The sequence below is a fragment of the Oryctolagus cuniculus genome, chromosome 7 (genome assembly GCF_964237555.1).
Source record: "Oryctolagus cuniculus chromosome 7, mOryCun1.1, whole genome shotgun sequence".
NCBI lineage: Eukaryota > Metazoa > Chordata > Mammalia > Lagomorpha > Leporidae > Oryctolagus > Oryctolagus cuniculus.
The window spans coordinates 55,761,306-55,774,829 of record NC_091438.1 but is presented as its reverse complement, the minus strand read 5'-3'; the positions used below and the strand labels follow the sequence as shown (position 1 = coordinate 55,774,829).

General features: G+C 44.6%; 1 protein-coding gene across 1 annotated transcript; it reads right to left on the bottom strand.

The window, feature by feature from the left end:
- Window positions 1-877: 877 nt before the first annotated feature.
- BCAS2 (BCAS2 pre-mRNA processing factor) lies at window positions 878-13,463 on the bottom strand. Its single transcript, XM_002715751.5, has 7 exons — window positions 13,240-13,463; window positions 13,058-13,150; window positions 7,205-7,275; window positions 6,574-6,735; window positions 4,216-4,266; window positions 3,397-3,477; window positions 878-1,240 (listed from the first exon to the last, which is right to left on the bottom strand). The coding sequence occupies exons 1-7, from the start codon at window positions 13,330-13,332 to the stop codon at window positions 1,114-1,116; spliced, it is 678 nt and encodes a 225-aa protein (XP_002715797.1). The 5' UTR covers window positions 13,333-13,463; the 3' UTR covers window positions 878-1,113.
- Window positions 13,464-13,524: the final 61 nt, after the last annotated feature.

Genomic DNA, 13,524 nt, shown 5'->3' with positions numbered 1-13,524 from the left:
GGAGTGAACCATCGGATGAAAGACTTCACTCTCTGCCTCTCCTCTCTCTGTGTAACTCTTTCAAATAAATAAATCTTTAAAAAAAAAAATAAATATAGGAGAAAGAACAAACTCTAGAGCTGGACTACTGGATTCAAAACCTGGCTGACACTTTCTAGCTCTAATACTTTGGCAAATTACTAAACTGGTTTTTGTTACATGTTTGTACACGGGAACACTACCTACCCTCTGATGTCTGTATCAAATGATCTTTTATTCATGTAAATCTAGTTTTTTTTTGTTTTTTTTTTTTTTTGACAGGCAGAGTGGACAGTGAGAGAGAGAGACAGAGAGAGAAAGGTCTTCCTTTGCCGTTGGTTCACCCTCCAATGGCCGCCGCTGCAGCCGGCACACCGCGTTGATCCGATGGCAGGAGCCAGGATCCAGGTGCTTTTCCTGGTCTCCCATGGGGTGCAGGGCCCAAGCACCTGGGCCATCCTCCACTCCCTGGCCATAGCAGAGAGCTGGCCTGGAAGAGGGGCAACCGGGACAGAATCCGGCGCCCCGACCGGGACTAGAACCCGGTGTGCCAGCGCCGCAAGGTGGAGGATTAGCCTATTGAGCCACGGCGCCAGCCCGTAAATCTAGTTTATCAAACATAATAAGCTTGATATAACTGCCACCTATAATGATATCTGTACAGTTACTGTATTTATGAAGTCTTGTTTGGTGATTAAAAATGCATTTAGAACTACCTTTTTATTAGACAAAGGCATAAATCAAAAGTTTCTAACTTTTTATATATGTTAGAAGCTTTATATAACAGTCTTTGGCTACAAAATGTGGTGTAAGTAGTTCAAAATTAATTCTATGAAATATTATATAGTCATACTTCATCTTAAGTCTAAAAATTTTTTAATAGCAATCAAATACAATCACGTTGAAAATCTTTATTTTGCTAAGAAATACAAACAGGACAAAACACTTCACACATTTTAAGTTTTCTGAAAATTTCACAACCATCAACAGTTTCTGTGACAAGCTGTTGTCCTTCATAGTCCAGACAAAGTTCAGATGCCTGACAGTTTACGAAACCCCAACTTTTCTTCCTTTCTCCCCACCAAATTAGTCTTTTCAGAAGTCTTGCCGGATGTTTTCTTTGTTTGCCTCTCCATGTTGCTGCTTAATTTGATAGATTTCATTTTCTAGTTGCACAATTGTCCGTTCAATCTCGTAATTCTTACTGACCAGGGATACCCAACTTAAAAAGGAGAAAGGGGGGAAAAAGGGAAAAATCACTCAATGTAAAATTTCTCTCAGAAACTTTTATTTTTATTAATTTTTTTATTTGAAAGGCAGAGACGGAAGAGAGGGGAGGAGAAGGCAGGGGAGGAGGAGAGAAGACAGGAGAGGAGACAGAGGACAGGACAGGACAGGACAGGAAAGGAGAGGAGAGGAGAGACAGAAACACTGAGCTCCCCCACCCACTGGTTAGGCCCCAGACCCTTGCAATGGGCACACTGCCTATTTGCCAGGAGTTTGGAGCTAAGGCCTGGTCTGCTAGTGGGCGGCAGGAATCTAATCACTTGCGCCATCACTGCTGCTTCCCTTCTGCTTCCCAGGGACTGCGTTAGCAGGAAGCTGGAGTCAGGAATCGAAGCTGAGCACTGAACTCCAGCACACCGATATGGGACACGGGCAACTGAACTGCTTGGCCAAACACCTGCCCCGAAGATCTCATTTTAAAACGTGTAACAGGGGCTGGCTTTGTGGTGCAGTGGATTAAGTGACTGCTTGCAATGTCAGCATCCCGTATCAGAGCATAGGTTCAAGTCCTGGCTGCTTTACTTCTGGATCTAGCTTCCTACTAATGGGTCTGGGAAAGCAGCAGAAGATGGCACAAGTACTTGGGTCCCTGCCACCCACATGGGAGACCCAGATGGAGTTTCTTGTTCCTGGCTTTGGCCTGGCCCAGCCCTGGCTGCTGCAGCCATTTGGGGAGTGAACCAGCAGATTTATTTATTTGAAAGAAGAGCAATGGGGGGAGGCAGGGTTTGAGGGAGGTAGGGAAAAGTGGGAAGACAGGAAGAGAGACAGAGAGAGAATCTTCCATCCACTGGTTCACTCCCCCAAACTGCAATGGTCAGGGCTGGGCCAGGAGCCAGGAACTCCATCTTCCATCGCCTTCCCTGACAAACAGTAGCAGGAAGCTGGATTGGAAGTGGAACATCCAGGACTTAAACTGGCATCCACATGGGATGCTGGCATTGCAGGCAGCAGCTTAAACCTGCTGTGCCACAGCACTGTCCCCATTTATAAAAAAATGAAATAAAACATATATACAGTTTCACCCAGGGTCATAACACTTTTAAACTTCCACTTTAAAAAACAGGCACGATCATGAGAAAGTAGATTTATTTATTTGAAAGGGTTTACTCCCCAAATGGCCACAACAGCCAGGTCTGAGCCAGGAGCCAAGAATTCCATCCTGGTCTCCACATGGGTGGCAGAGACTAAGCACTTGGGCCATCTTCCACCGCTTTTGCAGGCACATTAGCAGGGAGCTGGTTGGGAAGTAGAGTAGCCAGGACTAGAACTGGCACTCCAACAGGGGATGTTGGCATTGCAAGTGGCAGGTTAACTTGCTGTACCATAATGCTGGCCCCTTCATTACTTCTTACAACTGCATGTAAATCTACAATAACCTCAAAACAAAATGTTCAACTCAAAAAGAGGCAAAAAATTAGAAACAGAAGAATAAAAAGAGATTGGATAAGATATAAGAGAAATAAAAAAATCAAGGCAAAGGCAATAGTTCCAGAAAGATGGTGGGGAACATTCTCCAATTGAAAACTCTAACCCAGAACCAAGAAGTCTCCCTTTTCACTGAAAAAATCTTTAGGACAATAAAAAGAGACATACAGTCTAAGAGACAGATAGCATGGGTACATGGACATGGAGCGAAGTGCAAAAAAGGAGATAAAGGGAGGAAGGGCAGGGAAGTAGCAAAGGAAAAGGAAAAATGACAACAAATTCATGACTATATTTAGAGGTTTGTACAAATGTAAAAACAAAAGGGAAAAAAATCTAAGGCACAAATGATCAAGTATGGAGTTTCCCTTCCTGTAAGATTTTAAACATTAATATTTTTCCTCTTAAAAGGAGAATATAGGTGGAATTCAATTCAGAGCCAGAAATACTGAGCTAAAAGCACAGTGCTTTAAGACCAGGAGTACTTAGTGATTGGATTCTTGTAACTCTCATTGCTTTCTAAGTCTACCTCCCAGGAGGAGGCAGGCAGTGAAGGGTGGACTCAAAAAAAGTCTATTTTTGACACCCAGGTCATCTCGTTTGACTCACTGAATCTTGATCTTGGAATGCACTAATCTAAAAGATAATGGAATTACAGACACTTACTTCGACTCCATTTCTCTTAGTTTAGATCCAGCTGTGAGTTGCATGTTCTTTCGCTGCCAGTTTAAATCTTGAATGTGTTTCCTATAAAAAATTATATGCACAACTCAACTACATTTTAACATAAGACTAAAATCAATAGGAAAAATTCTATTACAAGAGAATCTATCAGAAGTCCTTTCTCCTTGGTAATGCTGTTGAGTTTAATCCCCATTGTGAGGTACTAAGAGGCTGGAAACTTCACCCAACTGTGTTTACAGCTGGGGCCTCTGGATGTGATTAGGATTACACAGCTGAGTACCGGTGGTTTTACACAGCCCAGAACACGCTCAGACGCACTTGTATGTACCACCTGATGACTCTCCTAGCAACAAGGCCAGAACCAGACAGCCCCTTAGTCGTGGGCCTTTAGAATTGTGAATCAAAATAAACCTCTTTTCTCTGAAACTTACCCAGTCGTGGTACTGTGTTCATAGCAGTACAGAGTGGGTGTCCCCCCTCTTTCCTGTATGTACTCGTGCATGTACACATTCATTTTCAATGTAAACCAAGATACACATGGTTTTCTGCAACTTTTTCCTCCTCCAGGGTGTCTTGTACGTCTCAGACTTGCAAGCTGCAAATGGCCTGGCAGAGAAGATTTCAGACCTCAAACCTAACTCTCCCTCACTCAGGCAGGGCTAACCCAGGGCGAGCCGCTGAACAGACTGGACCAGCTGTCTGCTTTCACGCGACTGCAGTCTCCATAGTTGCTTTTTCCTCCCATTCTTTATTAAGGCTTCACCTAAATGTCACTCTAAAGCAATACAAACACCAACTTACCTTAACTTCTGAAGCTCTTTCTGTGCATGTTCAATCATGTGAACTAGATTTCTAAAGAAAGAAAAGGGAAGTCAGTCTAAGGCATGTTAAAACTTATAGTGCCACTAAAAAGTGAACTACTGAGGCCGGCACTGTGGCACAGGTGAAAGCACCTGCAATGGAGTTCCAGCTCCTGATTCCGCCTGGCCCAGCCCGGCCCCTGCAGTCATTTAGGGAGTGAACCAGTGCATGGAAGATCCCTTTCTGTGTCTCCCTCTAACTCTGCCTTTCAAATAAAATAAAAGTGAGCTACTGAGTTCATGGAAAGTCAAGCTTTTCTGTTAAAACACTAAGTATTTATTAAGTTCTCTGGGGCAGGCATTATGTTAGACACTCTATTAAAATTAGCTAATTTAATTTTCACAGAAATTCTCTGAGGCACGATTATCCCAATTTCCCATGTAAGGATACAGGCTTTAAAAGATTACATAACTTGGTTAAGGTGACACACGTGTCAGAGTTGGTTCTATTTCAGGCTTTTTTTTCTTTTTTTTTAAAGATTTATTTATTTACTTGAAAGGCAGTTATAGAAAGGCAGAGAGAGAGAGAGAGGTCCTCCATCCATAGGTTGACTGCCCAGATGGTTGCAACAGCCAGAGTTAAGCCAACCCAAAGGCAGGAGCCAGGAGCTTCTTCTGGGTCTCCCATGCAGGTACAGGGTCCAGGTACAAAGACTTGGGCCATCTTCTACTGCTTTCCCAGGCCATAGCAGAGAGCTGGATTGGAAGTGGAGCAGCCAGGACTTGAACCAGTGCCCATATGGGATGCCAGCACTGCAGGTGGCAGCTTTACCCACTAAGCCACAGTGCTGGCCCCTTCAGGTCTTTTAAACTCTAGAGTCTACCAGTTTGATTTTTCTTAAGCCATCAAAATTTATATTTAATAAGTATATCAAAATTTTCTGTTTCTCCATTTTTTTTCAAGTTTTACTTATTTATTTGAAAGGCAAAGTGACAGAGACAGCTGGAAAGACACACACAGTCATCTTCCATCCACTGGTTCACTCCCCAAATGACTGCAACAGTCAGGTCTGGATTAGGCAGAAGCCAGGAACTCCATCCTGGTCTCCCATATGGGTGGCAGGGACCCTGCTACTTGGGCCAACTTCTTATGCCTTTCCAGGCACATGAGCACCAAGCTGGGTAGCAGCACAGCAGCTGTGACTGGAGCTGGCACTCTGATACAGGACACCAGCATTCCAATCTGCTGCCCACAACACCAGCCTTAGGCCAGGTTCACATCCCTTCTCTGAGCTGCTGTTGTTTATAGAGCACAGCACACAAAATAGACCCTGCCCATGTATTGCCAAAATGGACTACTGGTTACTTGGTGTAGTACTTCTAGTCTAGATAAAGCTTCTTTAGGACAACAATCGCATTTTCCCACTTTGTGAAACACAGCTTTTTGATTGATCTCTATCTTCCATCTCTTCATCTTCCTGATCCCACATCTCCTTCTGTTGCATTGCAATAGACTTGTATTCATAAAGGAAACTGAGTCACCTGCTCCACAGTTTCCCAAATGATGGATTTTGTCACTTTCCACATCTGAACTTTTTCCCCCTAATATAAAGAAATCAAAATCAGCCAAGATGAGTGGATTTTAGGAGTCAGATTACAATGTAAGTCAGATATGTGTTTATTTCCACTAGAAGAAATGGTACATCGTGAGCTAATTCAGTGTGCACAGGGCCTTCAGAGAACATAACACACGAGCAATGAGAATGAACTACGTAAGCACCCCTACATTAAAGATTACCTTCTGTGAATCACACCCTACAGCTCGTTTTCTTATACTACCGTATCGTCAGTGCAATAGTTAAGTCCAGGTCACCTCAGTATTCTTCAACTTTGAGGTGGGTCTCAAAGCAGTGGCCTTTAATATGGATTACTGTTCTGGTTGTAGTTCCAGCACAGGAGCCAAGTCAAGGTCTAGCTGTATTACTTTTATACCGCTTCTCTTCCTAACTTCCGTCCCTTCTTAAAAATACTAAAATTTTGGCTCTGATGCATTTTTTTTTAAAGGGGCAGGTGTGTAGCATAGTGGTTAACACACCATTTGGAACATCTGTATCCTTTATGAGAGCCTGTGGGTTTGAGTCCTGGCTCCACTCCTAATTCTAGCTTCTCACTAATTCATACTCTAGGGGGCAGCAGGTAGTGGCTTGTACTTTGGTCTCAGCCATCCATGTGGGAGACCTGGATTGGGTTCCTGGCTCCTGGCTTTAGCCTCGCCCAGCCCCAGATGTTGTGGCCATTTGGAGAATGCATTCAGCAGATAGGAGCTTCCCTAGGAAAAATGAAAAAGCAAGGTTCTCACTCATTATATACTTTCCAGGCATTACATCCATGCTGTGACATCAGTTCCAGATTCTCAATTCGAACAGCCTGGTGCTCTAGCTGGGCCATAGAATTGTTGACACATTCTTGCCACGCGGTAATGTCATTTTTCTGACCTGAAGATGGGGCTGGAAGCTCGTATCTGAAATTAAATAACGAAATAAAACAAAGCCACAAATCCTGCTGAACCTTTATCCCTCCTCCCAACAGAAAGTGCCACAGGTGTAGGCACTCTGTGAAAACTATGAGACTGAAGATGTAGACCTTGTAGTAAGAAGAAATGGATTTATCCTTGGAAACAATCAACTTATGAATAAGACTTAGCACCATTATATAAAGAAACAGAAAGTTGTTTTACTTCACTGTGGACTAAATAAGCTACATGATATTCATATAAGGGATTGTTATATTAGCTATTAAGTTATATTACCGAAGAATACTTCACTCCTATTTTTGTAAAAACACCTATAACGGATAGAATAATTCTTTGCACGTGGACCCTTCTCCGGTCTCTCGTTTCAAACTATCCAGTCCTCCAACACCACCAGCACCGCCAGCAGCTCACTATAAACAGGGTATTACAAGGGGAATTTTAATTTCAATACTCTCACCGTTTCATACTGAGCAGTTCAATTGGTTGTCGAGCAGCCAGTCTTTCAAATTCATTTCTCATTATGTCAGTCTAGTGGAGAAATCAAGAGAATTATTTCTAAGATCATACTGACAAACTGCAATCATCAAACAATGGAGTTCAGCCTATTCAGTGTTTCTACTTTACAACGCCCACTGCAATGGATCATGTCCCCCTCCTCAACTCTTCCCTCAAGTACATGCTCTCAGGATGGGTGGCAGCACATTTAAAGAGGCCCCAGAGCAGGAGTCCCTAACTTGGTGGTTCTCAATCCCAGCAGCACATCACAATCAGCTGGGAGCTTCAACAGCAACCGTAATTCAAGCCAGTCTCACTCTTCTTCCCTACTCCCACTTAACTGGCTGGAGGTAGAGGCTGGGCACAATATTTTAAAAAATTATTTCATTTATTTGAAAGACAAGTCAGACAGACAAGGCTCTTCTATCTACTGGTTCACTCCCTAAAAGCCTGTAACAGCTGTGTCAGGCTGAGTCAGGAGTCCATGGGTCTCCTGAGGGCATGGCAGGGCCTTAAGTACTTAAGCCAGCACCTACTGTCTCCCAGGGTGTTCATTAGCAGGAAGCTGAAGTCATGAGCACAGCCAGGACTGGAACCCAGGCACTCTTAATTATGGGATGTGGGCATCCTAAGCAGAACTGCTAGACCAAATGCCTGCTCCCAATAATTTTTTTTTTTAAAGATTTATTTATTGATTTCAAAGGCAGAATTACAGAGAGGGAGAAACGGTGTGTGTGGGGGGAGATGCAAGGGGGTGTTGAGAGAGAGATCTTCCATCAGTTGGTTCACTCCCCAAATGATCGCCAACAACCATGGCTGGGCCAAGTTGAGGTCAGGCGCCTCAAACTCCAACTGGGTCTCCTCCTACATGGGTGCAGGAGCTCAAGTACTCAGGCTGTCCTCTGCTATCCCAGGTGCATCGGAAGTGGAGCAGCCAAGACTCAAACTGGTGTCCATATGGAATGCTAGTGTTGCAGGTGGCAGCTTAATTTGGTATGCCACAATGCCAGCCCCACCCCCAATGATTTTTAAATCATCAGTTGACTGTCATTGAAGCAAGGGTTGAGAACTATGGGTCTCAGCATTCACTGACGATAGGGAAAGATGGAACTTAGACAAAATTATTTGATTTAGGGCTATACGCCTAAACCTTCACTTTCTTTTTGGTCTGGCTGCTTTCACACTTTGTTCATTTCAAGCAATGGAGGAGAGGGGAGAAGGAGCGAAGGTACCCGCTTCTGTTACCTGCTCTAGCAATTTAAATGTTCAAAAAAAAAAAAAAGCAGCACAGCTAATGCATCATAAGGCCTAATGCTTGGTCATTATCCTAATTTCTGTTCTGCACATTTCTTATTCTGAATACAAAACTGCTTATGTAAAATATTAATCACAGTAATATTCTGGTTACCCCAGGTAATTCCAATTTTCTGAGGGCTTCAACCATCCTAACATTTAAAGACTAAAGCAAAAAAGCTTTCCAGAAGCTCATGTACCTGTTTAAAGTTTTACATTGGCATTTTTTGTAGGAGAAAAGTGTTTTTTGTGGAGTAGGGGTGACTGTTAAATTATACACAACTAAGAAAATTTAGTTATCTAGCTTTCTGCAGAAAACCAGGGCTTTCTAGCTATAAAATTATGCACACTAACAAACAAGGAAGGAAACTACAGGGGCTGGTGTTGTGGCATAGCAGGTTAAGCCACTGCCTGCGATGCTGGCATCTCATATAGGTGCCTGTTTGAATCTCAGATGCTCCACTTCTGATCCAGTTACCTGCTAATGGCCTGGAAAATCAGTGGAAGTGTTTGGTCCCCTGCCACACACATGGAAGACCCAGAAGAAGCTCCTGGCTTCTGTGGCCATTTGGGTAGTGAACCAGCAGATGAAAGCTCACTGGCTCTCCTTCTCTGTAACTCTTTCAAAATAAATACATCTTATTTATTTATTTGAAAGTCAGAGTTACACAAAGAAAGGACAATCAGAGATAAGAGAGAGGTCTTCCATACACTGGTTCACTCCCCAACTGGCCGCAACGGCTGGAGCTGCGCCTATCTGAAGCCAGGAGCTAGGAGCATCTTCCAGGTCTCTCACACAGGTGCAGGGGCCCAAGGACTTGGGCCATCCTCTACTGCTTTCCCAGGCCATAGCAGAGAGCTGGATCAGAAGTGGAGCAGCTGGGATTTGAATCAGTGCCCATATTGGATGTCAGCATTGCAGGCAGCAGCTTTAGCCACTACACCACAGCGCCAGCCCCCAAAATAAGTAAATCTTAAAAAAAAGAGAGAAACTACAAAAACACTTTACAAGTAACCCTGACCCATGCAGCATAGAAACCCTTGCCTAACTCAACAGATCTGGAATTTTAACTCAATGCTCTCCACAGACTGAGCCAGCATTCATGGATCTAAGTCATCAGAAGAACCGCAGGCCTGCTGGCCATGCAATGAGCATTCATTAAATTCAACTGCTCTGGAAGTTCTTTATATAGTCAGTTATGAATATCTGAGTGCCTATTGTGTACTGTCATAGGCAAATGAAGATATCATGTCTCTAATTTTCTCTATATTTATCAACAATCTGATATTTTCTGAATTACTGTCTCAGTATCTAGAATGTAAGCTGCATGAGAGAACTGACCTTGCTCCCAAATACTTGGCCTAGAACAGACCTTCATAAACAGCTGTTAAATCAATTGATGGAAGAGTGATTTCAAAGGCAGTCTGAAGAATGGTTAAGGTCTTGGTCAACTAGTGGCGTTTCTTAACTGCAATTTTCCCATCTATGGGGATAACGCACATACAGTTATATATAGCTAACAGGGCTGTTCTGTGGACTGAGATGGTAAGCTCAGTACACTATTAGCAGCTATTAGTAAGAAATAACTGAGGCAGGTGTTGTGGTGTGGCAGGTTAAGCCACAGCTTGTGCCACCAGCATCCATATGGGCGCTGGTTTGAGTTCCAGCTGCTCTACTTCTAATCCAGCTCCTGGCTAATGCACCTGGCAAAGTGGAAGACGGCCCAAGTACCTAGTCCCCTGCAACCACGTGGGAGACCTGGCCCAGTCCCAGCGGACTGCTGCGGCCATTTGGGGAGTGAACCAGCGGATGGAAGATTTCTCTCTTCTGTCTCTCCTCTCTATAACTCTGCCTTTCAATTAAATAATTTTTTTTAAATAAGAAATAATCTGTGTACTAATAAAGGTAGGAAGCATACTGTATTAGGTGTGGGGGGGGTGCTGATTAAAGTATTTAAGTCTGTGATTGAAAGGCATCACCTGAAACCTTCAGAAAGCAGTCCAACAAGGAAGCAGTATTATGCTTAGTTCTTAATGGGATAATTTAGGAAACAACACTGAGAAAAAACATGGGAAAACTGCATTTCACAGGGACATCTCTGTCTTACTTAAAATGTAACTTGGGGCCAGCGTTGTGGTGTAGTCAATTAGAGGGGCATCCCACATCAGAGCATTGGCTGGAGTCCTGGCTGCTCAGCTTCTGATCCAGCTCCCTGCTAATGCACCTGGGAAAGCAGAAGATGGTCCAAATATTTGGGCCCTAGCCACCCACATGGGGAGACTGGATGGAATTCTGGGTTCTTAGCTTCAGCCTGGCCCAGGCCTGGCTGTTGCAGTCATCTGGGGAGTGAACCCGTGGATAGATGATCTCTATCTTCTGTCCCTCCCTCCCTGTCACAACACTTTCCAAATAAATACATAAAAAATAAACAAATATGTGCAGTATAAAATGTACTGCAACCATGGCTGGCACACATGATGCTGTATGAGTAAGACTTCAATGGAGCCTCAAAGCTCCTACGGCCTTATGACAACAGAGGGTTCTTAACATTTCACTGTAGCACGCTATGTGTATGTGTGTGTGTGTAGTAATATTGCCACAAACCCACTGTGCTGACAGCAGCATAAAAGTACATGTGTAGCAAATACAACCATGTTCACTACATAATGCTAGATAAACTACGGTGTTACTGGTTCACATATTTACTATACTATACTGTTGTTTTAGAGTACGTTCCTACTTACAAAGGGGAAAAATTACTTTAAAACAGCATGCTGCTATACCTGCTGCAGCCCCATATCTCACCCACTCAATTCCTATGTCTTGATTTCATCAAATGGCCAGTTAGATGTAAGCACACTCTAAGGTTCATACAATGACAAACGCCCAAGGACGCATTTCTCAGAATATGTTCCATCTGTTAACACAGGAATTTACTGCCTCTCAATAATATAATCCTTTCTTATCTAAATGGCTGTGTATAATTAAAAAAATTAAAAAACCAAGCATGCATGTATTGACATGCTTGACAGAACCCACTAGTCTAGAAATATTAATATTAAAATATAAAATAGGTGTTTGGCCTGGAGGTTAAGACACTGCTTAGGATGCTTGCATCCCATGTTAGGAGTGTCTGGTTGGAGTTTTGGCTCCACTTTGGATTCTGTCCTACTGACACCCTGGGAGGCAGCAGATGATGGCTCAAGTATTGGGTCCTTGCCACCTACATGGGAGACGTGAGCTGAATTCCAGCTTGATCTGGCCCAGCCCTGGCTGTTGCTGCTGTTTGGGGAGCTGGACAGCAGGTTAAGAGATTTCTTTCTCTGCATCTCAAGTAAATAAAAATTGCATAAATAAAAAAATAGAGAAGATGTTTTACTTCTCACTTTGCCGATTGGACCTTAAGGATTCTCTTGGGTGTACTTGTAGGTTAAATATTTAAAGTCGGATCTACTTAAACAGCCGGCATTTGACATAGAAGGTAAGGCACTGAGTACCTGGGTTAGGTTTCTAGCTTCAGCTCCTGATTCAGCTTCCTGCCAGTGCAGACCCTGGCAAGCAGCAGTGATGTCCCTCGGGTAACTGGGTTCCTGCCACCCACATCAGACACCCAGCGTTCCCGTAGGCATCTGGGCATTGAACCAGCTGCTGGGGGCTCTCTCTCTCGAACATTTTATTTAAAAAGAGCTTAAAATAACTAAAGCAAACGGTATATATTTAAACACGGTTTGTCCACTTCAGTCGTTGGCACATTCTGTAGATAGCTAGGTTTCCATATAAAAGCCGCCCTCCAGTGGCCCCAAAGGGCACAGGCTATTTTATATAAATAAATAAAACCCTGGATCACTTGCGGCATAGTGGACCTTAGGGAGTAAAATATTTGAGAATTTACGCACGGACACTATCTTTAAAAAAACAAAGAAGTACTAATTTTTACATTAAGTGAGAGCTCGCGAGGCCCCATGGGTATCTAAAGAACCCCGGAGGCCGGCGCCGCGGCTCACTAGGCTAATCCTCCGCCTAGCGGCGCCGGCACACCGGGTTCTAGTCCCGGTCGGGGCGCCGGATTCTGTCCCGGTTGCCCCTCTTCCAGGCCAGCCCTCTGCTGTGGCCAGGGAGTGCAGTGGAGGATGGCCCAGGTGCTTGGGCCCTGCACCCCATGGGAGACCAGGAAAAGCACCTGGCTCCTGGCTCCTGCCATCGGATCAGCGCGGTGCGCCGGCCGCAGCGCGCCGGCCGCGGCGGCCATTGGAGGGTGAACCAACGGCAAAGGAAGACCTTTCTCTCTGTCTCTCTCTCTCACTGTCCACTCTGCCTGTCAAAAAAAAAAAAAAAAAAAAGTAAAGAACCCCGGAGACGACTGATCTATCATCTACCCGGCTGATTGCAGTAGACTGATGCCTCTCCGACAGCAGTTAACGCTAGGATTTAACATTCACTTACGTAGCTAACGCTCTCAATTCAAAACAAAGGGCCACAGGAATTCCTGTCCGTACGCTGCGTTCAAGGCATCGCACTTACTTCAAAAGCAGAATAATCCGGGGCTGTCAGGTAGCTCAGGTAGTTTTTAGTGGGTCGGTACCGGCGAGTTTCCTCCTCCACCAGGGCTGCAGCCTAGCAACGAGAACACGGGCCATTGCAGCGCGCTCCCTCCGGCACTGGGCCCGGGGCGCGGGGCAGCCACGCCGGCACCGGGCACTTACCGCTTCCCGCACACCAGGCGCTTCATAACCTTGATCGAAATACGGCAGCGCGTCCACCACAACCTCTCCGGCCACCAAGCCAGTGCCCGCCATGCTGGGGCACTCGGGTTCGCCTACGTTTCCTGAGTATCCGCCTGCGCTCGTCACTGACGTAACCCTCAACGTTTACGTATCTACTCTGGCGCATGCTCAGTTACTAATTCTGAAGGCCCGCACGCCCGGCCGCGGCGGCGGCTTAGTTTGGGCGGAAGTGACGTCAAGCCCGGATTCCCAAAATCTGCGAAG

What these genes read in the sequence shown, in the direction of transcription:
- BCAS2 (XM_002715751.5), bottom strand. Translation starts at nt 13,332, where the DNA reads ATGGCGGGCACTGGCTTGGTGGCCGGAGAGGTTGTGGTGGACGCGCTG. An exon ending in GAACTGCTCAGTATGAAACG is followed by an intron (nt 6,736 to 7,204) that starts GTGAGAGTATTG and finishes ATTTAATTTCAG; the next exon opens with ATACGAGCTTCCAGCCCCAT. An exon ending in CTAAGAGAAATGGAGTCGAA is followed by an intron (nt 1,241 to 3,396) that starts GTAAGTGTCTGT and finishes CTCCTTTTTAAG; the next exon opens with TTGGGTATCCCTGGTCAGTA.